This window comes from Cajanus cajan, chromosome 9 (assembly GCF_000230855.2).
Source record: "Cajanus cajan strain Asha chromosome 9, NIPB_CcT2T_4, whole genome shotgun sequence".
Taxonomy (NCBI): Eukaryota; Viridiplantae; Streptophyta; class Magnoliopsida; order Fabales; family Fabaceae; genus Cajanus; species Cajanus cajan.
The window spans coordinates 20,290,986-20,315,106 of NC_138525.1; the positions used below are offsets into that span (position 1 = coordinate 20,290,986).

At 34.0% G+C, this 24,121-nt stretch overlaps 4 protein-coding genes across 5 annotated transcripts; all 4 read left to right on the forward strand.

The window, feature by feature from the left end:
• Nucleotides 1–795: 795 nt before the first annotated feature.
• Nucleotides 796–1,272, forward strand: LOC109810117 (uncharacterized). The gene has a single exon (XM_020373502.1). The coding sequence runs from the start codon at nt 796–798 to the stop codon at nt 1,270–1,272; it is 477 nt and encodes a 158-aa protein (XP_020229091.1).
• Nucleotides 1,273–3,804: 2,532 nt separating this feature from the next.
• Nucleotides 3,805–11,616, forward strand: LOC109795166 (B3 domain-containing transcription repressor VAL1). Of its 2 annotated transcripts, XM_020354593.3 has the most exons (12): nt 3,805–4,457; nt 4,570–4,711; nt 6,676–6,757; nt 6,874–6,975; nt 7,645–8,231; nt 8,385–8,481; nt 8,638–8,812; nt 9,063–9,139; nt 9,270–9,635; nt 9,789–9,838; nt 10,298–10,365; nt 10,868–11,616. In XM_020354593.3, the coding sequence occupies exons 2-12, from the start codon at nt 4,599–4,601 to the stop codon at nt 11,260–11,262; spliced, it is 2,112 nt and encodes a 703-aa protein (XP_020210182.1). In that variant the 5' UTR covers nt 3,805–4,457; nt 4,570–4,598; the 3' UTR covers nt 11,263–11,616. The 2 variants fall into 2 exon arrangements, with proteins under 2 accessions (XP_020210182.1, XP_082919959.1); XM_083063833.1 differs by lacking the exons at nt 3,805–4,457; nt 4,570–4,711 and having other exon boundaries at nt 6,401–6,757; nt 10,868–11,613.
• A 316-nt stretch (nt 11,617–11,932) lies between these two features.
• On the forward strand, nt 11,933–15,265 carry LOC109810125 (uncharacterized). The gene is made up of 3 exons (XM_020373511.3): nt 11,933–13,141; nt 13,721–13,824; nt 14,879–15,265. The coding sequence occupies exons 1-3, from the start codon at nt 12,632–12,634 to the stop codon at nt 15,108–15,110; spliced, it is 846 nt and encodes a 281-aa protein (XP_020229100.1). The 5' UTR covers nt 11,933–12,631; the 3' UTR covers nt 15,111–15,265.
• A 5,685-nt stretch (nt 15,266–20,950) lies between these two features.
• LOC109816914 (transcription factor RF2b) lies at nt 20,951–23,792 on the forward strand. The gene is made up of 4 exons (XM_020382073.3): nt 20,951–21,548; nt 22,029–22,161; nt 22,811–22,895; nt 23,028–23,792. The coding sequence occupies exons 1-4, from the start codon at nt 21,025–21,027 to the stop codon at nt 23,393–23,395; spliced, it is 1,110 nt and encodes a 369-aa protein (XP_020237662.1). The 5' UTR covers nt 20,951–21,024; the 3' UTR covers nt 23,396–23,792.
• The last annotated feature ends 329 nt before the right edge of the window (nt 23,793–24,121 follow it).

Below are 24,121 nucleotides of genomic sequence, written 5' to 3' on the forward strand. Positions count from 1 at the left end.
GATGAGATCGGCTAGGGTGTGCTCGGCCATGGTGAGATCGGCCAGGCTACACTCGGCCATGGTGAGATCGGCCAGGGTGTGCTCGGCCATGATGAGATCGGCCAGGGTATGGTTGGCCAAAGTCCGAGTGGGTCTCACCCTTTGGACTAGTCCGAGAATCAAGGATGAAAAGCCTATCTTTGATAATCAAATATTCCCAAGGAAAATCGTTATGGAAATCCTCGCACTCACAAGGCCCAGGTGGCCCATGAATAGAAAAGTATAAAACCTAAAACCCTAGAGTTAAGACGGCAGATTACACTCTTGAATGCTCTAGCTTTGGAGGCCTGACCTAGGAAAAGAACCCTAGACGCTCCCTTGGCCGGAACATTTTGGCACCCACCGTGGGACTACGGTGAAACTTTTCTTACGCCCCAAGCAATACGGAAGAACCTACACTTTGCTATGGCAAGAGGTGGCACATCAAACAGTGACTCACAACACCCTACCATGGAGGAGATGATGGCATTGATCAACAACTTGAGAGAGGTGAATGTGCGATCTAGGGAAAGGGAAGAGGCCATCCAGCGAGAAAACGAGGAGATCAGGAGGCGAGCGGATGAGATGCAGGCTATGATAACGGCCAATACCCGAACGGCGGAGGAAGATGTCATGATGGAAGTTCCTAGGGATTTCTGACCTTTCTCGGAGGCTATAGAGGCCGAGATCATCCCGAGGGATCATCGGGTCCCCCAGGTGGAACCTTTTGATGGAACCCAGGATCCTAGTCAACACTTGACGGATTTTCGAGCACAAATGCTGATTTGTGGTGGGAGCATGGAAATTCACTGCAAGTTGTTCATGGGCACGCTCAAAAAAGTAGCCCTTGATTGGTTTAGTGGTCTTCCTGACCGATCAATTACCGACTTCGACGTCTTTAGCCGGCTTTTCATGGCGCAGTTCGCAGCCAACAAAAAGAAACCGCCGATCACGTCAGACTTGTTTGATCTCAAACAGCAACGCGAGGAGTTGTTGAAGGATTTTTTGCAAAGATTCAACGAGGTTGCTTTGAGGATAGTGTCTTTGTATGAAAGGATGGCGGTCATTGCGTTTCAGAAAGGGCTAAGGTCTGGTGCTTTCGACATCGCGCTAGAGAGAGCAAATTGTCAAACGATGTCGGAGGTGAGAGCTTTCGCCCTAAGTCACATCAAGACGGAGGAAGGACAAATCAACAAAAGGGTAGCTGAAAGCCGAGAAGCTGGGGTCGTCCCAAGAGATTTTTATTCCCTATAACGAGGCACCACTAACCAATAATTCCCATTTTATTAAATACCATCTCTTTTATCTTTCCATGATCGACAGGTGTGTTATTTAAAGGCAACAAACTCGTGATTGATCGGTAAAAATCCGACTGGGCGAGTATAAATAACTCGAAGACCAAACTCGTGACTGATCAGTAAAAATATAACTGGGCGAGTATAAATAACTCGAAGACCAAACTCGTGATTGATCGGTAAAAATCTGACTGGGCGAGTATAAATAACTCGAAGACCAAACTCGTGATTGATCGGTAAAAATTTGACTGGGCGAGTATAAATAACTCGAAGACCAAACTCGTGACTGATCAGTAAAAATCTAACTGGGCGAGTATAAATAACTCGAAGACCAAACTCGTGATTGATCGGTAAAAATTCGACTGGGCGAGTATAAATAATTCGAAGACCAACTCGGAAGGGATCTCATTAACCATAAGGTCGGCGTTTTGAAGACCCCCACTATTTTTCTTCATTTTTAAAAGAGTTCGGAATTCGGACGATCTCATTGATCACCAACAATATTAAACTCAGAATTATTTGAACTATTCTTCATGATATCAGAATTAGGACGACCTCATCGTTCAACAATATTTTTTAATTCGAAATTACTTTCCTAATTTTTAAGGAGACTAGAATGTCTCATTCATTATTGCGATCGGCATAACGGCGACTATCTGGTTCGGTATTTCAACTCTAAACTCAGAAAATTATTCTCATTCACTATCGTGATCCGCGTATCGGCGATTACCCGATTCAAAATATTCAACTTTACACTTACAGAAAATTCTTATTGATCATTAAGATCGGCATATGGGCGATTGCCTTTTCAATATGACAAGTTTTTAACTTAGAGATTTTTTCACTCATTTTTTGAGGTCGGCGTATGAGATCGGCGTATGGGCGATGTCCTTTTTAAATATGACAAGTTTTTAACTTAGAAATTTTTTCACTCATTTTCGTGGTCGGCGTATGAAATCGGCGTGTAGGCGACTGCCTTTTCAAATATGACAAGTTTTTAACTTAGAAATTTCTCGCAAATCCATTCTCGATATCTCCAAAAACAGGGGCATAATTGAAAATAATAAGTCTTGCATAGTTCATAACAAAAGGGGGAAAACAAACAATAGAGCATAGTTCATTAGAAAGTAAAGAGACTACAAATAACCAACAATTTTAATCGTCCTCGGGAGGATCCACCAACTCCCCATTATTAACTTTGGTAACAGGCGCCGCCACGTGGCACGTGTACCGTCTCGGCCTATTTCTGATACGATTCATAGGAGCGGTTGCTTAAGCCCTTTCGCCTTTTAGGCTCAGGGCTGGAAGGCAAGTGTACCGTCTCGGCCTATTTCCGATACGATTCATAGGAGCGGTTGCTTAAGCCCTTTCACCTTTTAGGCTCAGGGCTGGAAGGCAAGTGTACCATCTCGGCCTATTTTCGATATGGGCGTGGGAAAAAGGACCGAGACCCACGTCACCCTGCCACGAGGGGTCACTCGGAAAAGGACCGATCCTATTTTGTAATACGGGTGAGCCCGATTAGAATATGACCCGACCACCCTCACAGGAGTTATCTCGGTGAAAAGACCGACCTTATCCAACCAAGTGAGTTAGCCCGACCTGGGTATGGTCGGCCAGGGGGTGCTCGGCCATGGTGAGATCGACAAGGGTGCGCTCGGCCATGGTGAGATCGGCTAGGGTGCGCTCGGCCATGGTGAGATCAGCCAGGCTGTGCTCAACCATGGTGAGATCGGCCGGGGTGTGCTCGACCATGATGAGATCGGCCAGGGTGTGCTCGGCCATGGTGAGATCGGCCAGGCTGCACTCAGCCATGGTGAGATCGGCCAGGCTGTGCTCGGCCATGATGAGATCAGCCAGGATGTGCTCGGCTGATGTGAGATCGGCTAGGCTGTGCTCGGCCATGGTGAGATCGGCCAGGGTGTGCTCGTCCATGATGAGATCGGTCAGGGTATGGTCGGTCAAAGTCCGAGTGGGTCTCACCCTTTGGACTAGTCCGAGAATCAAGGATGAAAAGCCTATCTTTGATAATCAAATATTCTCAAGGAAAATCGTTATGGAAATCCTCGCACTCACAAGGCCCAGGTGGCCCATGAATAGAAAAGTATAAAACCTAAAATCCTAGAGTTATGACGACATATTTCACTCTTAAATGCTCTGGCTTTGGAGGCCTGACCTAGGAGAAGAACCCTAGACGCTCCCTTGGCCGGAACAATATGAAATTCAAAACACATTTTCTCACATTCAAAGAATTAAAGATCTTAAATATAAAATTTATAAGATTGAATATTTATAAATGATTTGTACGTAAAATGAGAATTGTATCTCACTTATATATTTTTTTTATTGACTTTACCACTAATTGATATAAGATCCTCAACAAATAATCATATATAAAAAATATGAACTTTTATTTTATTTTCATCAATGATTATTTTTTGTTGAAGAGTTTGACTGACCACTTTAATGAAGTCTTTCGTCTCAATTATGTTTTTTTATACATAAAATTTGAATTCAAAATTTTAAAAAATATATGTCTAATATTATTTACATCAACGATTTATTAGTGATTTTTAACTTATTTATTATGTAAGTCAACAATTTCCTATAAATGATGATTTGTGAGAGAAGATATTTTCTTTGCATCACCAATTCCCTTTTATCAAAACAGCTTGTAGCGTTTTATTTGACATTTTTTTTCCTGTGTGCTACAGTTTCTTATACCGAAAACCACATTCTTTCTGAGCTACAGTTTTGTAAATTTTTCAATTATGTCCAAAATATATTTGAAAAAATTTGCAAGTATTTATTAAACGGAAATTGGTGAGTGTGGGAGTCCAAAGGGAGGAGGCGTTATAGAGTGAAAGTCAACCTGAAGGCATAGTGTGAAGTGAAGGCAAAATGGAGTCATAAGGTAAGACCTGTTAATAAGGTAAGCGGTCTCGTGCATGCACCCTTTATATAAACCTCCTTTCACTTTGCATGCACCTTCTCTCTCTAAACTAAACTCACTCACACCCTCTTCCCTCTCTCTCTCTCTCTCTCAAAAACCAACATTAATTCACGTCTCCATCCTCTGCATGGTTGTTGCAGCACTCAGAAACCACCACATACAAAGCTTCACGCTGTTCTTAAGTTTTCTTGGTTGGTTTTTCTGTCCCTTTCTCGTTCATTTCCACCGTTAGGCCATACACTTATTTACTGTGTTTTCTTTTTGTTTTTTTTTTGTTTTTTTTATTTTGCTGTATTTTTTTAGGGTTTTGACTCAGCAGAGGGTGGTGTGCAATGGAGTTTGAGGTTTGCATGAACATTTGGTGCCAGGATAACGCTTCTCGTGAATGGAAGCAAGGGTGGCCTCTAAGATCGGCTGGATTTGCTAGACTCTGCGAGGAGTGCGGGTAAATTTGATTCCTCTTAATTTTATTTTCCCTCATGCTGGAATTCCATTGTTTTTCTTTGGTGACTTCATGGATTTGACTTTTCTAAAGTGAGCATGATTAAGTGATTTTTCCTGTGACAAATGTTAGCGATTCAAATTCGCCTATTTCCGATTCGTAAACTTAGCCGATATAAAACTATACGATAACACCTAATTTTTTCCGATTCGATGATTTGATCTATGTGATGATTTATCATTCATGGAGGTTGATGAGATCCATCGATGATACCAATGTTTTAAAAGACATTATGTGACCATAATTTTTGCAGGTTTTTAGAGTGTTTGCTACCGAATTACTATCCAAATTGTCGCCGCATGAGTCGCCTTAATTTCTTACAATATCAAAGAACATGACAAAATTGTTACCGCGTCTACAATTTAAAACCTTATTTGAATGATATTTAACACATTTACATTTTCTTATACTATCATCAACTGGGATTTAGGGGAGCTGAATCCTGATTTTACGATATAACTTTGGTTTTTGACGTGACATTTTTTTTTGGATGATTTTGGGCTTTGACTTGGGTCTTGTTATGACTTCAAATTGGATAAGTAAAGTTCAACGCCTTTTCTTTTCGAGATTTTATGGTTTTATGCAGGTGTGACTAGTTGCATTGTCTTCTAATAATAATGATTGTGTTATTCGTGAATGATTGTAGTTCTTCGTTAATGTAATTAAAGGAGCTAGTGAGCTACTTCTCTAGTATTAAGTCAAACCAGATTTTTTTTTCTTCTATTCTTTTCAAAAACAATTCACGTTTCACTGATTAAAGTGTGAGATACTGTGTTCGAAAGTCTAATGGGAGCATATTTCTCGGCTTTATATGTTACTTTATATGTTACATTCAAAACATTTCGTAATATGATTGGTGATGTATTTTGGAGGCCAGGGTATGAATAGAAACAATTAAATAGTTTTTCTTTGAGGATGGGGATCAATGTAGCTGATTTGGGTATTTTCTAATGGTTTTGTTAACATTGGCCCTCAGGGTTATTTTAAATAACTAAACGAGGAAGGTTTTTTATTGGAAAATAAGATATTTATTATAGTTTTGTATGTCTGATATAACAAGTGTTTTGTTAGCTGCTTAAAATAATCCTGAGAGTTAATGTTAACAAAACCCTATTTCTAAAGATAAAATAAACGAAAGTGTTTTTTTTTTTCTTAGATGCAAAGTCATTCAGAAGCCTTTGCCTGATAACTTAAACTCTAGGGCACAGTTAGTTTATAACCTTATATTTTAGCCTCTATGTCTAAGTAAGATATTTGTCCATTACTCTATGCCTCAAAGTCCAAAGGCCTCTTGCACGAGGGGGCATGTTTAATATAAAACAATTTATGAACCTTAACCAAACAGCTTGAGCTTTTAAGGTAGTTAATTTAAGATGTAATTGCAGGGAATAAGAATTATGAAATAGGTATATGGTGTATATTTATGCAGTTGAACACGTACGTGCTGATATTTGTTGTAAATGATTCTTATAGTTTGATATTCTTCTTAATTTGTTTTCTGTTTTATTAAATTCTACCTTGATGGTATTTGTATGCGTTTTGAAATGTCTTGTTCATCTATATAAAGTTGGATTCAACTCCTATAATAAAGTGCATGGCGCACTTAAGAGGGTACAGTAAAGTGGTAACGGATGATGAAAAAGTCAAGGCACCGTTTACTCTCTAGAGTGCACGTTCACTGTAGAGGATCTTCTTCATATATAGTTATTTTCAAATTGAAATGGAACATAGGTTTGATTTTTTTTGTCAAGCTGTGTCACAACTACTTGCAATATTAATCTACCTATGCTTTTCTCTTCCCTTTTTTTATATTCTAAATCTTCCAATGCTTATTTGCTAATAATAGTTAATTTTTTTGTTCTATTTCCTGCATGGAAATTCTTAATGTGTCGCTCTGTATGCTGTAGATCTGCCTATGCCAATTCAATTTTCTGTGAAACATTCCACAAGCATCAAGCTGGTTGGAGAGAGTGCAACGATTGCGGCAAGGTAAAGCGATAACATAATTTTTTCTTTTTTCTTTTCTATTTAAATTCTATACAGGTCTTGCCTTTCTCTCCTTAGACTTCGAAGTATATTGTTTGACACTCTGACTTTGTTTGCAGCCTATCCACTGTGGATGCATTGTATCGAGGTCTTTGTTTGAGTACCGTGATTCTGGCGGTATAGATTGTGTTACCTGTGCACAGGCTTCCCAACTTCGTTTGGTTAGGATAATCTCAATATTCATTTTTAAAGAATGATTTTCAAGCCTATAGTATATTTCCATTGTAATTAATGGTTGCTATCTATATATATTTTAGTTTATCTATATATATTGTTGCGAAATTGTACTTCTGGAATTGCACTTTTTGCGCTTGGATGCGTAAATTTTTATTAGTTATTCACTGCAAGAGTGGTTGCAAATATAAGAATATTATTGTTGAAAATTGAAATCATACGGATCAAATGCAAACATGTCACTAATAGCCTTCAAAATGTTGTGTGTTATAAAACAGAAAACGTAGTGCCTGTTAATACAATAATACTAATAACCTTTTCCGTTACCAGTGAGGTACAACTTTTGATATTGCCTAATGCCTATAAAAAGTAGACAAATGTGACTTCAATTATGTATTTGAAGACTAAAATCCATATTTATTATAATGTAGTTGTTAATTTCTGGACCTGTCTCTACTTCTGTCATGTAGTTCTTTCTCTAATGATGTTTAGCAAATTGTTTCTGCTAACTTGTTCTTCTTAGTGTTACTGTGCCCTGATCTCCTGTTACTGTAGTTGTTTCATTATTTGATTGACATTGTGTGAGACGTAGTTAATTAGCAATAATTTTGAAGAGGCTCCACTTAGACATATTATAACTTAATGTTTTGCTGCAGATGCGGGCAACTGAAAACCTCAATGCTGTTAGATCAATAAAAAATAATGCAAATGATCGTCACACTGAACATATTGACGGTAGACTAATGGTGGATGGTGCTGGCAAAGGAAAAATGGTGCAACTGTGTAGAATTGTCGAAGCTAGTGAACCCAGCCGTTGGCCTCAATCAGAAAGAGAGGTGATAGATTCATGCAATGGTCTAAACAAGCAAGATGATACAAGATTTTCAAATGTGATGAAACCGCCTAGCCATTCATTAGCAATAACTACATCAGAAAATAATGGACCAACATGGGTGACTGGAAGTATGGACAAATCACATCCACTGAATATTTCTATAGGAACCTCATCAGGAAATTCTGTCCTGACTTCTGCTCTAGAGAGTTTGGAAGAGAGACTTGAGGGTAAAGCATTGTCTTCTCCCTTTCATCAAGGCCAAAGGTCTCTCTCCATGAAAATGGAAGGGCTGATTCCTCCTCAGGAACGCATTGCCAGGCCACCTGCTGATGGGATTGGCAAGAGTCTGTTACTTTCTCGATACTGGCCAAAGATGACTGATCATGAGCTGGAGAAATTGTCGGAGTGGTATCCTTTATATATATTAACTAGCATTTTAGCGTATGATACATTATAAATGTTTACAATATAGTAGTAGATTTGGTCTGTTCCAAGTCATCTACATTGACCATTAACATAAGGTTGATTCATCTCCGGTTTCCCTTGATGTTATTATCACAGTATGAAGTCTATTGTAGTGCCATTATTTGAGAAGACACTGAGTTCCAGTGATGCTAGTCGAATTGGTCGTCTTGTTCTCCCAAAATCCTGTGCTGAGGTATGCCTTTGTTAATTTAATCATTATCTCTATCTGTCTGTGCACATTGGACTCTGTTTATGCAGTTCTTTTAAGTTATTTTTTTGTTAAAAGAAATATATCGTCAACCGGTAATTGAACCACATCTGATCTGACAATTTTGCATATAAATTTCAGGTTTACTTTCCTCCTATTACACAGTCAGAAGGTCTTCCTCTGCAGATGCTAGATGTTATGGGAAATGAGTGGATATTTCAGTTCAGATTCTGGCCTAACAACAATAGTAGAATGTATGTGTTGGAGGGAGTAACCCCTTGCATGCAGGCCTTGCAATTAAATGCTGGTGATACTGGTATACATCCATCTCATTGGTGTTCAAAATGTTTATGTGGTATCTGATTTATGTCTAAATGTTATCAACGGTGCATGTGTTTTCATGGCAATAAACTTTTTGTAATTGTTTTCAGCGTATGACCCTATTGTTTCCCTGTACATTATTTGTTGTGTGCTATGTAGTGATTAAGGGCATATATACACGGGGAAACTAATATATCTTGCAAATTTGAAGTTACCATGGATTAATTTGATTTTCTTTTTGCCAGTGATATTTAGTCAGATGCATCCTGGAGGCAAATATGTTTTCGGTTTCAGAAGGGCATCAGGTTCTACAGATACACAGGTGAATTATTTTCCATTTTACTGTGTTGCCTCTTCTTTAGATAATACATCTATGTTATTCTCTTCTTTAGAAAACATGTCATTATTGAATCAGGATGCCATGCCTCTAATCTAATGGTTTTTCAACACAGGAAGCAAACTTATCTGGTGCAACTGCAAATCTTCGCTCAGGAAGTAGTTATCATAATCTTCTCCTGAACTGGAAAAGGAAGAGAGAAGCTTTCTTAAATGGATGTTCAGAACATTTGCGTTGGGGCATTGCTAGTCTTCAAACTGAAAATTGTGACATGGTAAACAATGATTTGTTGCAGCTGCCACCAATTTCAGTTTCAGAGAGGATGACTCAAACTACTGGGCCAAAGAGGTTGCTCCCACCTAATGATGACGCTACGGAGTTGAGAGTTACATTGGAAGAAGCACAGAACTTGCTTAGTCCGCCACCTAAGGTCAAGCCAGGTATTATAAAAGTTGAGGATCAAGAATTTGAGGAATATGAGGTAAGTGTGACTCTTCATGGCAGTGCATCTTTTTATTATATTGGTTTGTTAATTCAAGGTGAATATGGTCTGAGATATAGTGTGGACTTTGGAGCTTTATATTCAAGTTTCTGTTAGCTGGCTAATCAATCTTTGTGACTTGATTTTATTAAGGAACCCCCGGTTTTTGGAAAGAGAACTGCAATCAATGCACATCCATTAGGGTAAGATTAAATACAGTGCATATTTAACATTGTTTTGGTATTTTATTCAGTAGAAAATCTTGATTGTCCACTAGCAGCTTTATATGTTGTATGTAGCTTGATCTTGCCTTCAAATTTATTCAGACAAACGATGATGGTATTCGTACTTTTTTGGATCCATTTATTTTATCCATTGATGATCCAGCTTCTGTTTAATAAATTCATAATCTCTGCTTTAGCTGTAATACCACAGTGCAATCTTGGAAAACCGTTTGTCCTTAAGAATCGCTGTTTGACTGTTTGTAACTTGCAAAGGATTATCCTTAAATGACTTTCTTTTGTTAATTTTGCCCTAGAACTCTTAGGTAATTGCAATTTTATCATTATTGTAAGTGGAATAGATTAAATAAATAATTTTAAAAAGTAGTTATACAATAATTTTTAATACCATGGTTCTTATTATTGACAATGACTTTTCAGATCTCTAAACTCTGCATCAAAGGAAATGAGTCCAAAGGAATTAGATAATATTCTGACAACCAGCAAAGGTATGATGCTACTATATATTTTTTTTATATATTCTTTGCATTAGACAAATTGTCTTGTACTTTGTCACAAGGGGTTTGACGCTACTGTACAATTGATTGAATGCTCATAGTGTTGGAAGCATATGCTAGTTTTTACATTCTTAAACTTTATCAGGGTGGTGGATTGATAGCTTTGTAAATTCTATGTTTGCAATTTACATTCATACTCCAAAACTGTTTACTTATATATGGAAATCGTGTAGTTTCTACTAATATGTTGTGAATCAATCAGACATTGGTATAATTATTTTAGAAAGCCAACAAACTTATCATATCTTAGTTTGTGATTGGATGGCAGGGTAATTCTCTTGAAATAATAGATTTTTTGCATACCAAGTAGTAATCCTTTTAGTTTGGTGGAATAGATGTTTACAAATTCGCTCAATTTCTGTATTCTATTTAACCTTGGTAATTACTAGATAAATAACTCTTCATTTTTCTGTCTGTATGTGATCTTCCCCAGATTTAAAAAAGCGAAGAAGCATAAGAAAACCTGACACAGCTCAAGAACATGAGCCTCATGGCTTGAATGCACTAGCCAGCGCTGCAGCTTTGGGTGATGACCTTGTTGAGCCTGTTGGAGCCACCACGAAGCATCCGAGGCACCGTCTTGGATGCAGCTGCATCGTATGCAGCCAGCCCCCAAGTGGTAAGGGGAAACACAAGCCTACGTGCACATGCATTGCCTGCGTGACCATGAAGCGCAGGTGCAACACCCTCATGGCTCGTAAGAGGAAACGTGGCCAATCAGATGATGATGCTCTCGCTCGGGATGAAGGAGACACAAATGGTGCACCCAGAGATCAAATAGATCTCAATTCGCATCCATATCCCGAAGACATGCAGGTGGATGCATGAAACAATAACATATATATACTACCCTCTAGGGGGTCGGAATATAATATTATATAATATATGGACCAAATTAAATAGCTTAAAACTTTAACTCTCAACCGTGGTTTAGATTAGTCTTCTTTACTTCATCTTCTATTTCGAAGCTGGATATATAGAAGAGGTAAGTTATTGTTCTCAATCCAGTCAAGGTCGGAACCATATCTGTTAATACTTGTTAGATTTCTCATTTCTCCTTATGCAAACAAAGTATATATAGTTTGCTTTCCTTTTCTAAAGGGTCGTAAAAGATAGTTCTGTTCTTACATTTAAGCGTGTAAAATTTTTTACTCTTGTTTGTTTGAACTTTCTCCTTTTCTTTATATATGAGTTTAACAATGTTTTTTTTTTTTTATGAAAATGAAAATAGGATGTGTAGCCATCATCATATTGCATGTAAATTTCTTACTCAGTCCAAGTTCCAACGCACGGTCAATGTCCGGGTCCGTTTGTTTCAAAAACAAATTTTTAAAAAAAGTATTTTTTTAAAATAAAATGAGTAGTTTTTTTTTTTGTTAAAACTATTTTTTAAAAGGAAAAAAGCAATTTTTTTCACTTTTATAAGAAACAACTCTTCTCTACTTTCTAAAAAAAAATTGTTTTCTTTAAAATCATTCTTTTAAAAAACATTAATTTAAACACTCGTTCAATATTTTCTTACATTCAACTTTTAACAAATTTCGGCACACCCTACCTTTTAATTTGATGAAGAAAAAAAAAGAGATAAATTTTGTTGACTTTAAGTTTATGATGATTCTTTCGTATGATAAAAGATTGAGCGCGAGTTTGGAAGAGCGGAGCTAATAAATATATTAACGAGCAGTTGAGTGTCAGTTTTGATAGCTTAAAATATTGCTGTTCCAAATTGAATACTTCTGGCACTCAATCTTTGCATGAATTATGTTTATTTTGTGGAGCAAAAAAACTCTGAATTTGTTAATTGATATATATCCTCTTAAAATAGTTAATTTGGTAAGAATTGGAGATTCCACAGTTCCACATCAACTTCATCTCCAAAATATAAATTTTTTATAGTGCCTAGCCCTACATTTGAATGGTTCAAACGAGTAATCGGATATATCTCATAGACAAAAGCAACAACCAAAAGGGAACTTTGAATCTAATGTACTCTACCATGACATCTTATGTATTTTTCGACCGGCCACAAAACACGGAACCTTGGACACACATGGTCGTCGTTATTTCCAATAGGATCGAATTAACAACCCTAACCCTTGTCCCTTTTTGTTTCACCCTTTCCTTAAATATTCCTGTCATATAGGCTCAAAGCTAAGCATAGCCTTATCTCATCTTATCCTTAACCTAGAGAATAGTAATGGGTGATCACATAAATAAATCTATGCAAGAAAAGCCAATGTTACAAGATCTTGAAGAGTTGTACCAAGGAATCCCAGACGAATCCGTTAACCTCACATTTAAGGACCTGGCACAGGTGAACACATCAGAGAAGAAAAAACCCACAACAGCTTCACTGGGCAAACTACCTAGTCTTGATTTCACCAAAGGCTTGCAAGGTTCTGGTCAACACCATGAGCACCATCACGTACAAGACTTTGCCATTGCACGTTCTTCTCATGGTGACACACCATGGGGTCATTCTGGTCATTTTATTAGTCATGCAAGTGGTGGTGGTGGTGGTGCAGAAAGGCAACAAAGTCCTCAATGCATGGCCAGTGGAGATGGTCATGTGGGGTATGGCATGAGCTTTGATGGCATCAGTGTTGCTTCGGGAAGAGGTAGTCGACGACGCAGACCAGGGATTCCTCACTCTAAGATTTGTGCAATTTGCAATACCTATATTTATATATTCCGGACTAGATGCCTGGTACGTACTGAAGTTTTTTTTTTCTTCTTAATTAACCATAAATGTTGAGGGTTGAGGTAAGTTGAGTCGTGAGAACTACTAGAACTAAGAAACATCTCAAAACTTAAAAGTCTGATAGAATACAAATTTAAAAGAATTTTTTGAGAGTTTCTTTATTCAAAATAAACAAAGATTTTTCCCATGTAAAAAAGTTATTCTAAGCTTGTATATACAGAAATACTTATATATCCATCAACATTCATCAATGTTATAAGAGAAATTTGAACTCGCGTCTTTATTCTATATGAGTCTAATCCTTGTCAAGTGACCACCAACCATTACCAACACAAGTTACACAATACAAGGTTGAGAATATTTGAGTTTTGGAAACATTAGTTAATCCATACATAAAAAATCTATTTATCTATCTACATGAATGTGTGAGTTACTGAAAATGAAATGCATTATAGGAATATATGGGACCTGTAATGGCTAATATATAACATAATATATATATATAGAGAGAGAGAGAGAGAGCTTGATATAGTTGAATCATTCAATCCTTTTGCTTATATAATGATTCTGGTCTGGTGCATGCAGGTGTGCGGCAGGGTTTATTGCAGGCAATGTGTAGAAACGGGAATGGGGGAGATGGCAGAAGGAAGAAAGTGTGTTGAGTGCCTTGGATTGAGATTCAGCCAAAGGTAACGATTTTATTCACTGTTTTACTTTTAAAAAAAGGGAAATTATCTAGTGTTTGAACTGAGTAGCAGATGAGAATAAATAGTCAAGTTTCGTTTGATCCATTACTCGCTTTTAAGTTTTAGATTGTAACTTTTTTGGGCTAACTAATTAACTATATACATCTTTTCTGGCATAAAAATAGTGAAAGGAATTATGTATACAAAATGTTTACTGAAAATTATATCTGTACAGATTAAATGAAATTGGCCTGTTTTTTTTTTATATATCTTAATAGGCAAAGGAATAATATTATTAATTTTTTTGAGTACAAGGGTCAAGGGGTAGTCATAGATTCAACATAAATGTAAGAGCTAAATCAGATAACTGCCCAAATGAAAGCACCCTCCACCCAAAGATAGATCCATGAAGAGCCATACGAAGATATGAAGTGATTTTTTCCTTGCCAAAAGATGTTGTGTTTAATTCTCTCAGGCTGTCTCATTTGATTTCTTTATTATTAAATTAATAAATTATGAATATATTTTAATCTGTTTGACTTGTTCTCTCTTCTCCAACATTTGATTAGCTATAAGCCAATTATTATATACATATAATCTCTACGTTTTGAGACGGCATTTAGGCTTTTGTTTGCCGTCTCGTTAATTATTTCTATAACAGACAATAAATAAACAAATAATACATCTGCACTTTGTCTCTATCAAAATTACGCGCATAGTCCCCACAGACAATAAATAAACAAATTTGTTGTATATCCAGAGCAATATACAACAAATTCTTCCAATACATTTTACAATTCATTTTTTTTTTGTCTCCTTCCATCACATCACTCGTCTTATTTCATATTTCTATTTTCAATAATATCTCTTATATTACATTGCAAGAATCATTACAAAAAAGTAATATTACATGAGTGGTGCATTCTAAAAAATTCGTCAGCAGTTTATAGATTTATATATACATGCATATGTAACATATAGACTATAGTTAACTTGAAATTAATGATCTTAATAAGGATATTAATTTCTTCTGCTATAATGTGGCACAAACATGCAGGTATATAGAAAGAGCAGGGGAGGTAGGGTGCTGTAGTTGGAGGTATCCAAAGACATTGAAGCAGGTTGAGCTCAAGTGTGCAGAGAAAGGACCAAGGAGGAGCGGAAGGCATGGTCATACTCGCACAAGATCACCAAGTCCTCATCATCATGCTATTGCTACCAATGAACACTCTTTTGTCATGTCCTCTTCCTTTTCTCCTTTCTCGCCTCATTACAACCTCCCTTTATAAAACACTAATCATATATCCTATCAGTTCCTCCTTTTGGATATTTTTTCACAATTTCTTTTGTTTAATTTAATTCCTTCATTTACTTTTACTGAAAGCTTAATATGTCATTTTCTTCATGTCTTCTTTAGTATATATCTATAGACCTAATTAAAGAATAGCTCCCTATGTTTCTATCACACAGCTCGCGTAAGAACCACAAAAAAAAAAAAAAACAAAACAAAACAAAACAAAACAAAATATTTCTTAGAGTTTTTATTAAAAATATTTTTTATTTTTAATAAAAAAAAAATCTATTAAACTTGCATATGAATAGACTCTTTAATTTTTCAAAATGCTAAGAAAAGCCTGATTACATTATGTAGACATAAAATTGAAAGATAAATAATGTTCAATGTATATCAAAAGTTTATAGCTGCCTAAAAAAACTTAAATATATATAATATAGTACTATGTTAAGACATAAATACTTAATATTTTTTCGTTTTGAAGCCATTAATTGTTACTCCGACCAAACAATAAGGTGGCATTAAAATTAAACGGAGGGTATCAATATTTTGATAAGAGGATCTCCAATATAAAACTATTTAGTGTCAGATTCATCGTCCATCTTCACTTTAGATAGAGATACATTGAACATCATCATTTGCTTTTGACAAAACGGTAAGAGATCCAAAACCCTTATGTATAATAAGGACTTTTTATCTCTATTGTCGATCGGTACTATACTTGAGCACATGGAGATTAATTTGTATCGTCATAATGTTCTCGTTCTCTCATAATCTTATCTCTATAGCCCCAAAAAGATGTAGATTAATGTATGACTAGATGGGGATAAGAATATTAAAAAGAAATACGATAGTAACGACAACATGCTCATAGAATATGCTAAAATATTCGAGACACCTTAATTACATCTAGGTCTCATCTATATTGGGAGACATGTGGATGAATATGACATTGGTTAATTGTCCTCTAATTATCATTGGGTGGGGAAATTGCCCTAAGGCGTTAACATTGATCTAAATTCCTTTTTTCCGGATAAAAGTTCGGCTTATCCCAGAAAATACTTGTAACAACATCATCTCTACAAGAAAATTATCATATAGTGACACATCCTATAATAATACTATACATGTTACTAAAAATTACTTTTATCTATATAATAACTAAAATATATGTTGACATATTATTAAAAAGTGTGGGTATAAATTATAGTGATATACAAAATATGTTGTTAAATCTCATTCAAAATTAAAAATTGTGTGTAACTATATGTCAAATAAACGTATACTTACATATATTGTACCTAAAGTGACATTTTTTGTATGTCATTATATGTAATATTTCTTGTAGTACATGATAATTGTCTAACATTTTCTTATCACAAGTCTCACGTTATTTAGTTGAGCTTTGATTTCTTTATTTATCTTTTAACTTGTTTAATTTAAAAAAAATGAAGTATAAAAAGAGATGGGTTTGCTTGCATGAAATTGGGCCTTTGGATCACTTTCAAGTTTTAACAACTTTTTTCAGAAACTATGTTTCAAAATGATTTGTTGACTGTGTATTAAAATGGCCATTTTCTTATCTTACAATTTAGACTTTTTTATTTTTTTATTAAACAAATAAATATGTACTATATTAACTTGTTTTCTAACCCAACACATTTTATTATGCAAGTAAAAGATCCCCCTTTCCAAATCCGATTTATGTACATTAATTTTTTGTGCCTTTTTTTTAATGTTGAGAAACGGGATTAGACATCCAAATTTCTCATCGTGGTTTTAATTTAATTTATTTTATTTTTAACTTTTAAAATATGTTTAAAATAAGGTTAAATATATTTTTAATCTCTAAAAAATGAATGTGTTTTAATTTTGATTCCTATAAAAAAAAATATTTGTGATCCCTCTAAAATTTATAAACATTATTTTTTGTCTTGTAAAATAAATAAATTTTGATTTTGATCTCTATAAAATATTTTTTATTTTCATCCTTTTAGAATTTAAATTCATTATTTTTTTTCTCTAATGATCATTTAAGCTAGATAAAATAACATTTATTTTAATGATTTATAATTTTTTTAAGAAGTATGATACGTATATTAATATGATATAACAAACAAGTATGATATTACTTGAGATGGTCACTTAACTTTATAATAATAAATATATAAGTAGTTAAAAATGATTATACAAGTAGAAATTAAAAAAAAAATTCAAATTTTAGAAGGATAAAAAATGAAGAAAAAATTATAAGAACCAAAAACAAAATAAATGTTAGAAATATATTTAAGTTTAAAATTAATTTAATTTATTTTTCTCAACTAATTATTTATAATATAAAAAAATCAGTTGAAAGCAGAAAGCAATAACTTGTGAGAACAACAAACTCAACCTCCAAGGAACACCAAAATCAAAATTTTAGATATAGAAAAACCACAAAAGGCAAGCTAAAAAAAAAAAATTTGGGCATAGATCATAGTCTCTATTAAATTGAAAGTTTTCATGATTTCACTCCGGCGATCAGAGCTTCATATTTGGCTTAATTATTACTAATATTAAATTTGAAGCATAAAGATTATTTTATAAGGACTATGCTTGAACCTTCTAGGGCGATCCATTGCCTTTAACGTTTGATGCATTGTCTACTATAAGGATCCACCTTTTTTTTTTCCTCTTCCAAGGGAGAGGTCAATTCAACAACCAAGTCCAACAACACTTTTGATAATAACACCCTTAGCTTTGCATGCATGTTATGTCATTGTTGCGTTATGTAGAATTTGAAAGTTCAATGGAACTCTTTGCCACCTTCTTATAAGGTTAGGCTTTTGTAAAACCTATTTCATTTTTTGTTGCAGCCTCCTTTACTGTCGTCATCGTCATTGGCTTTCTCTTCATGACCACCTCCTTCTAACTCCTCCTATGTTGTAGCCTCCCCCACCTCCCCTCACTAATGAAGCAAGATGAACATCTTATTTGCTTAATTGGTTGCAAGGGTTGAGTAATAACATTAATTTGTTCCAATTCATTGGCATAGTCAATAACTTAATTAACTAATGAATTACCTAAACATTTCAATTAAAGTATCTTATACATTATTTAACATGATTTAAATCAAGTAGCTTACTTAGGTTTTACACATCTCAATTAAGCTAATTGTTTTTAACATATTTCTGGACATTTAAATTTAATTTTTTATATTCAAACAAATTCATGAAATACACATGATTTCATCTTGGGTAGAAATTGGAACTTGAAATGCACTTTTATTTATATGAAAATTATCAAATTAAACTTGAGAAAATTAAAATAATGAAAAGAAAATTGAATATAAATTCTAAAGAAAAATATGTAAACTAAAATGTAACTAATTTTTTTAATTGATAAATAAAAGGCTAAATTATATTTTTCGTCCTTTTATTTTTGTCAATTCGTAATTTTGATCTCTCTATTTTAAAATAAAAATATTTAGTCTCACTATTTTAAAAAAATAATAATTTGGTCATTTTATATCAATTTGATGTTCATTTATCATTAAATTTTAAGTTGTTTAGTTACTTGGCAATATTTAAATAACATAATATTTAATGACATCGAATGTAAGGATTAAAATTTTAAAAATAATATATAAAAAATCTTTGTTTATATTTATTTTAATGAGGTGATTGATATTTATTTTATTAATAAATCTTATTTACATTATTTTAGTATCTTTTTATCTCTAAATGTTATATCACTTAAATATAAGTAAACCTTAAAACTTAATTATTAATATATGTAAATTTGATGGGATCAAAATTTTATATTTTAAAAATAAAGAGACTAAATATTTCTATTTTAAAATAAAGAAGCTAAAATTATAGATTGACAAAACTAAAAGAACTAAAAGTGTAATTTAACCAAAATAAAATTGTTACATTATAAGTTTCCATCACTGGTTAATAAGTAGTTTCTTAATAAATTCAACCGTTTATAAATTGGGCCTCTTTGCATACAAGTTATAAAAGTTTTTGAAAATTTTTATATTGAAAATAAATAATGTTTTTTCATAAAAATACTTTTATATAAAAATATTTCTAAACTTGTATTTAAACAGAATCATTATGTCTAATTTAATTGACACATGTATATCTTGATTGCACTTCTAGTTGTATTTATTTAACAAACATTATATTCATAACTAATTATTTCTTCTATAAGATACTGTATGTTTTAATGTAAAATTTATTTTTGAGATTAATTTTAGCACATATCTCAATTATAATTAACAATTGTTGAAGAAAAAACTATAATTAACAATTCAAAATTAATTCTATCTAACGTTAATTTTTTTATAAAAAAAAAAACCTGAATCTAAAGTACATATTAATTAAAAATTAAACCCAAACTATATCAGAGAAAACTAAAATCACACAAACTAAAAAACGAATGTTAAAATATAATTACGCCTTTAAAAATTATTTTTCACTTAAAAAATACACAAAACACTCATTTTATTAGAATCCGTTTAGTGTTGAGAGTTTGAAATAAAATATATAAGATATTATATATTATTATAATTTTGATGAGTAAAAAAAACACTCATTTTACAAATTGGAATATACTTTTACTTATTAAATTAAATCGTTCTTGACTTCACACTGCAATTTTAAAACTAGAAAATAAGTTAGAAAACTTTTCTTTGAACCATATATAATAAAAACTACTAAAAAGTTAGTTGGCATTTAGTAGACAATACACTTTATTAATGAAATTTTGGCAATAAACACAACCTCATCCCTCATGCCACCAATTATCTAACTCTTTCAATGTTCTAAATCAATGCCTTAACAAATTAAAAATGTTAGGTATTTCATAAAAATAAAAAAAGATTAATGTATTCATCATTTTAAAATGAAAATGAAAATGAATACTAGTGAAGTGAAAATCTATTTATTTAAATACAAACATATTTTAAAAATATTCCATGTCTTTTTAATCATGTATTAAAAATTGAAATATTAATATTTATAAAAATAAAAATAAATTAATCAAAACATTCAATTCATATTTGCTTTAACTTCTTCACCTACACACTTAAATATAGCTATAAAAAGAGTCTTTTCGAAGGTCAAAACACCAATTCGCGCAGGGTATAGTGACATATCACTTGACCTTTTCAACCGAGTCACATGATTGTGCATGTGGTGCTACGTGATGTTTGAAAAAGGTGTACATAAATCATAAATCTATATATAAAAAAATACTATGATTCCAATTAAATACGACTTTTTCGCACACAATGAAATAAATAGCATTTGGGCCCTCAACAAGACATACTATATAATATACAAATTTCTATATTTTATTTTATTTCATATCGCTTTCATTTCAACCAGGCGGGGATCACAAGGAAATTTATAAAATTATAAAAGTAATTAAAACATTAAAATAAGTTCAATTGTAATGCACTCTTTATTAATCAATAACATGACCTTTAACTAGTTGTATTTTTAACTACTTTTTAAATATCTAACACACTTATTTAAGGTGGTTATTTTAAGAATTTTTCAATATTCTATTAACATAAAAATTATAATTTCAATTAATTAGAAATTATTTTTTATTTTTTATATTGCTTGTAAATACTATTTATTTTTATTTAAATGAATATACATATATATATATATATATATATATATTGTTAATATAAAATATTTTATATTATCAACTAATCAAAATCATGTTTAATAGAATTTTAACTATATTAAAAATAAAAATCGACAACATTCTACATTTCTTACTGTATGATTTTATTATTTTATTATTTTAATTTTTGTATGTAGCAGAATTGTTAAAAGTAGAGAAAGAAGGAAGATAACACATTCGTGATGCGTAATCGGACCAAAATAACGAATAGGAATTGAGAACAGATGCAAGATCCATCTTCAAACCCTAATTCCAATCCAAATCCCAATCCTCACAATGCCACTGCCGCATCCCAATTACCACGTCCGCCGCCGTCCACGGCGGCCACCGCCGCCGCCGCCGGCACCTCCTCCTCCTCATTATTCCCGCGCCCCGGCGGCTCTCACCACCGGCGAGCCCACTCCGAGGTAAGTTTCCGGCTGCCGGACGACATGATGGACCTGTCGCCGTCCGATCCGTTCGCCGGCGGGTCGTCGACGGCGAGCATGGAGGAGATCGGATCGGAGGACGACCTGTTCTCGACGTACATTGACGTGGGCAAGTTCGGCGGCGCCAACGGATCCGGCGGCGGCGGAAACGGCGCAGATCCGAACAGCGAACTTGAGAAGAGTCCGGCGAGGCCGCGGCACCGGCACAGTAGTTCAGTCGATGGTTCTTCGTCGTTCGGGGAAATTATGGAAGCGAAGAAAGCTATGCCTCCTGATAAGTTAGCTGAGCTATGGACAATTGATCCCAAGCGTGCCAAGAGGTTCTCAATTTCGATCGCGAAAATGCATCTTCTACTTTCATTTTGGTTTCGAGTGGTTAATTAGGTTTTGATGTGACGTGTAAATTCATAAACAATAGGGTTTTCTCCGTTTCAGCTTTCATTTTAGTTTCTTTTCGAGTTTTTAGTTTAGTTCGCCATTTTTAGATAAATTTCTCTTCTCATAAAATTGGAAAGAAAATTAAAATAAGTTTTTTTTATTAGCTAAAATTAACTTGAACATAAATTAAAAATAAGATTTGAGACGTTAATTGTAGAGAATTTTTACAAATTAATTTTAGTTTATTTAATTTATTTTCCTACTATTGATGTGTTTGAGGAGAAATTTACCCGATCACACCCCCTTAGTTTATGAAAGCCTTGTTGACTTATTTTATATGCTTGTTTCATTCAGTAATTGCTGTGGATTTGATTTTTGTATACTATTTTTCTGATGGTGGTGGTGGTGTGAATATTGAATAGAATACTTGCGAATCGGCAATCTGCTGCTCGTTCAAAAGAGAGAAAAGCACGATATATACAAGAACTTGAGCGCAAGGTTCAGACTCTTCAAACGGAAGCCACAACTCTTTCTGCCCAATTGACATTGTACCAGGTTTGTGTTGACGTATGGATGAAACTCAAGTACTCTTAGAAGTTCCATTTTACAGGGTAGGCCTGTTTAATTGATTGGATTTCCTGATGCTGCTTGGTGCAATCACTTCGACTGCATCATTACATTTACACGGGAAGTGTCCTAGAAATTGCTTCAACTTGGTTTTAGTATACTACCCGAGTTCTTTTTTGCTGCGTGTGGGTTATAGTTTTATATTCTGTCTTTGGTTATACAACAACAAAGCCTTATCCCACTAGGTGGGATTGGCTACATGGATTACACCACGTCGTCATATGGCTCAATTAAAGACTAAAGTTTCAGAGATATTTTCATTGTGAGATCCATCTGTCTTTTTGCTTATTACCTTCAAATATTTTGATATTTTCCTTGATCCATAGATATCTTTAATGAATTTAATTACAAAAATATTACATTTTGGATCATTCTGTTTGTATTCTCTTCTGGAATTCCTCCTTTTTTTTTTTCTAGAATTTTACTTAATCACATTGGTAATTTGTGGTAAATATAATGGTGCTTTGCTTTTTGAGGCTTCACCCTGGTTGACTTTAGTTTCTATCCATACACAAACTTATTGTGGTTGAATAGGAATGTCGAATATGACTCAAAATATTTATTGATTCTTTACCAGAGGGACACAACGGGCCTGAGCACTGAAAATACAGAGCTTAAGCTCCGTCTGCAAGCTATGGAGCAACAAGCACAGCTTCGTGATGGTAACCATAGTCACTTTCTTATGATACATTGAGAATATGTGCTTTACTGCTTTATTTTTTTTTAATGAAACTTTTAAAGCATTTTATTATGCTTATCTAATTATACTAAAATTAGCTTCTGATATGTTGTAGCTCTTAATGAAGCATTGAAGAAGGAAGTTGAGAGACTTAAGGTTGCTACTGGTGAGATAATGAGCCACACTGAATCCTTTAATCTGGGAATGCACCAGATGCCATTTACAGGATCAAATTTTGTTCCAATCCCGCCACAATCAGGTCCTCCTGGTCACCAGAATATCCAGATGCCACCATTTGGTCATTCCCCATCCACAATGGCAACTCATCAAATGCATCAAACAAGTTCTCACCCACTTTCAGAAATATTGCAAAATGACCAGCTTGGTCGTTTCCAGGGTCTTGACATTAGTAGCAAAGGATCAACTCTCGTGAAGTCTGAAGGCCCCTCACTTTCTGCAAGTGAAAGTAGCACCACATTTTGAATTTGATAGAAAACGCTTGACCTGCTGACTTATCCATGCCATTCATTGTTCATAGTGTTGACATCTAGTCAACTAATGAAGGTACCTTATTTCATGATTCAGATTTGAGGAATGAGGACTACTTAACTATTTATTCTTAGGGGTGCTCACCACAAAGGGCAAGCACCCTTGGGGTTTTGTTGGAAAGTTCACGTAATCATGTTTCCGCATGGCATTTGGTATTTCTGGGCGGTTGAATTTGGGAATGAAGGGTCATTCTCATTGTATCTTTGTATGTTGGGATATACATGGATCCTCTCGTCTTTTGTATCATCGTTTAAAAGATAGCATGTAAACTGTGTGATTTATTGTCGTGTTTCACTTCATTGATAATCCAATATGGACTCTTTTTTTTTTCTTTTCTTTTTTTCTATAATTTATTTACTTAGTTTTAGTTTTATTCATAGTGGTTGTAAAATTCAAGAGATTTTGTTACGTATCGACATTGTACTATTAAGCTTCTTCTGAGATCAGACCTTTTTGAATAACTGGCATTTCTTAGTTTCTCTCCTCTGATTTTATCAACTCTAATGGAGGATGCACAAATTAATTGAAATCTTTATCCTTGTATTAATCTCCCTCACTCTCTCTACATTGTGTGATTCTGATCTGAGGTTCTCAACATGGAACGATGAATCTTATATTAGGTGATGTGGTGGCTTGTACATGTTGGTCAAGCATAACGAT